The sequence below is a fragment of the Etheostoma spectabile genome, chromosome 12 (genome assembly GCF_008692095.1).
Source record: "Etheostoma spectabile isolate EspeVRDwgs_2016 chromosome 12, UIUC_Espe_1.0, whole genome shotgun sequence".
Lineage (NCBI taxonomy): Eukaryota > Metazoa > Chordata > Actinopteri > Perciformes > Percidae > Etheostoma > Etheostoma spectabile.
The window spans coordinates 638,265-640,954 of NC_045744.1; the positions used below are offsets into that span (position 1 = coordinate 638,265).

Here is a 2,690-nt window from a genome sequence, read left to right on the forward strand (position 1 = left end):
TATATATATATATACTGTATATTATATACTGTACGTAAATATTGACAGGGCAGCTGAAGACATGAAAGGGGGGGCAGGTTGGAGTCAAACCTCGGCCCACTGTGTCGAGTACTAAACCTCTATGTATGGGCGCCCGTTCTACCAACTGAGCTTTCTGGGCACCCATACATTCAAAATATTTATTTCTTTATTACTTGTTAGAACAGATTAACATTTTGAATGAATTCCAGGATCCATCTATTGGTTCTATCACTGTCATGTGACCGAGATAATGTAATAACACAAACTCCGCCTCTCTATTATCATAAAACATTCTTCTATCTTTATCCCCCCTGGTAAGTTTTAGTTTACAGGGTCAAGTGCCAACAACGAACAATTCAAATAATAATGAAAATTGACTGCAGTTAAACAAAGAAACTGGGATTATGTAAAAAACAAAAAAAATCAGTTAGACGATTATGTAATAATTGTCCCAGGCCTCCACGTTAGTGTCTTTCTTTAATGTTCCCCTGGGTGCTGGTTCAGAGCCTGGACCGTTAATGTCCCCCAAAAATAAACAGTCTGGAGTTCAGTCAGTGTCCTGGTTCCTGTCTAAAACGTTCAGTAGCAGTAGATTGTATAGCCTATTTACATTTTTATCATGCAAAAGACATTTTTAAAAACTTTATACAAAAAAATTGAAAAATGCAGTGTCCCTCGTCAAATCACAAAAAAACAATTATCATCCATGTATCGTTTTCAAGGTTAAATGTGCAATTAATTGTAATTGAATTGTAATTTAGATGTTAGGTGATATGGTGAAGCCCCACCTCAACCCAACAGGGGGTTTTGGGCCTTCAGTAGACAGGACAGCCAGACCCAGGACAGGGAAGGAATGGAACCCTTGGCCGCTGTGGCAGGGCCTGAGCCTCTGTACCTGGGGCGCCCGCTCAACCAGGTGAGCTACCCAGGTGCATGAGATCAGATCTTTTTACACAGCAACAAATTGTGGAGTCACTCCCTGAAGAAGGCTGGACGCCGTGAGCTCAGTGAGATGAAACACACGGCTGGTGATGCAGTGTAGTCTAGAGCCCGTTCAGCTCGGACGGCTGCCAGTCCCCTGCCCCAAGCGGGCCGGCCTCTGGGACATGGTCCACGGGCCCCGGTTGGTCCACACAGTCCTGTTCTCGGTCGGAATAGAGGCAAATCATGGCATTGTCCTCCAAGGAGTAGTTAGTCACATGTGTAGAAATGGTTTACCAAGGTAGGTATAAATCATGTTATGTTCAATAATTTGATTATTTATGGTGAACTGGTGTTTGTTCTCCTAACATCTCGGGTGTTTTGGAAGATCATGATATTAATTTCCTTCCTAGTTCAGTTTAGACAGTACATGTCTACGGTCATCAGCATAAAACAGAGACTTCACCTCTCTTTCTCTTTCTCTTTCTCTTTCTCTTCTCTCCTTCTCTTTCTCTTCTCTCCTCTTTCTCTTCTCTTCTCTCTTTCTCTTCTCTTCTCTCCTTCTCTGTCTCTTCTCTTCTCTCTTTCTCTTCTCCTCTCTCTTTCTCTTTCTCCGTCTGTTGAATACCTCTCCTGCTGACGGCTGCTCTGTCTCTCTGTCAGTATTGACCTTATTAAATGCTGATATAGCTTTCTTCCCCTCTCCATCTCCAACTACGGCTGAAAACGAGTGGAAAGGAGGGGTAGAAGGAGAAGGACCTGAGCTGGTTTCTAGTCCACTTTGGCTGGAGATGGAGGAGTGACCTCCAGAAATCAGTGGCTGTCATTGCATTCATATTCTATTAAACCCACAATTATTTTTCTTATGATTCTGAACAGAAATATATTTTTCTGTGGGAAATGTTAGTGAGAATAGAGCTTGTATGGAATGAAAATGAATAATAGGAGGATCAGCTCAGCTCAACTGTTTTTAGAAATCATTTAAACAAATTAAAATAGTTGTATGTAGATATTTAAATAAATGATCCCAATTGATCAAATTTCCATGAGGAAATTGAGTTGTGATACTGATGAAAATGAATGAACTTGTCTTTAACATGAGGTTTTTCTGATGTTCTATTCTTTCCTAATTTATAACAAAAACTTTTGAATATTATTGTTCCACTTGCGTGTGTTGCTCCAGCGTATGCTTTGGATATGTATAACTATTCTGGGACCCTCTCCAGGTATGAACGGGGCGGTCCGGGCTGTGGTCCGGATGGGCATCTACGTGGGAGCCAAAGTCTACTTCATCCACGAGGTGAGGAGAGAGTCCCAATCAGAATCACCATGGTAACAAGAGTCATGTGATATCTGGTTACCTCCAGACAAACCATCACTAGGCAACAAAAAACACTGAAATTAAAATAACAACTAGACAAGCAATCAAAATGACTAATTTTATTATTGTTTCACTTTTGTGTACTTATGTTTATGGGATGAGTTTATAAGAAGCTTCTGGTTTTGTTTTTGTTTTTAAATGTGTGTGTTTGTCTTTTAATCATAGTTTGCCAAATAGCACCAGAAAAGGATGACCCCCCCGATCCAGAGAGTGTGTACAGGCTTACGTAGTGTGTGAATTCACCGTTAACACTGACCTTGGATCAGATATACGTACAGATAGATAGAGATAGATAGCCTTTATTATTAGACTCACGGTCCATAAAATACAACGTCAACAACAAATATATATATATATATATATATAT

At 40.3% G+C, this 2,690-nt stretch overlaps 1 protein-coding gene across 1 annotated transcript in view; it reads left to right on the forward strand.

Moving 5' to 3' along the window:
- The window catches only part of LOC116699378 (ATP-dependent 6-phosphofructokinase, platelet type-like), a 25,560-nt gene that overhangs the window by 2,432 nt on the left and 20,438 nt on the right, over nt 1-2,690 (forward strand). The window contains 1 exon segment of the mRNA XM_032531924.1: nt 2,169-2,242. Within this exon segment, the coding sequence (XP_032387815.1) occupies nt 2,169-2,242 (74 nt within the window).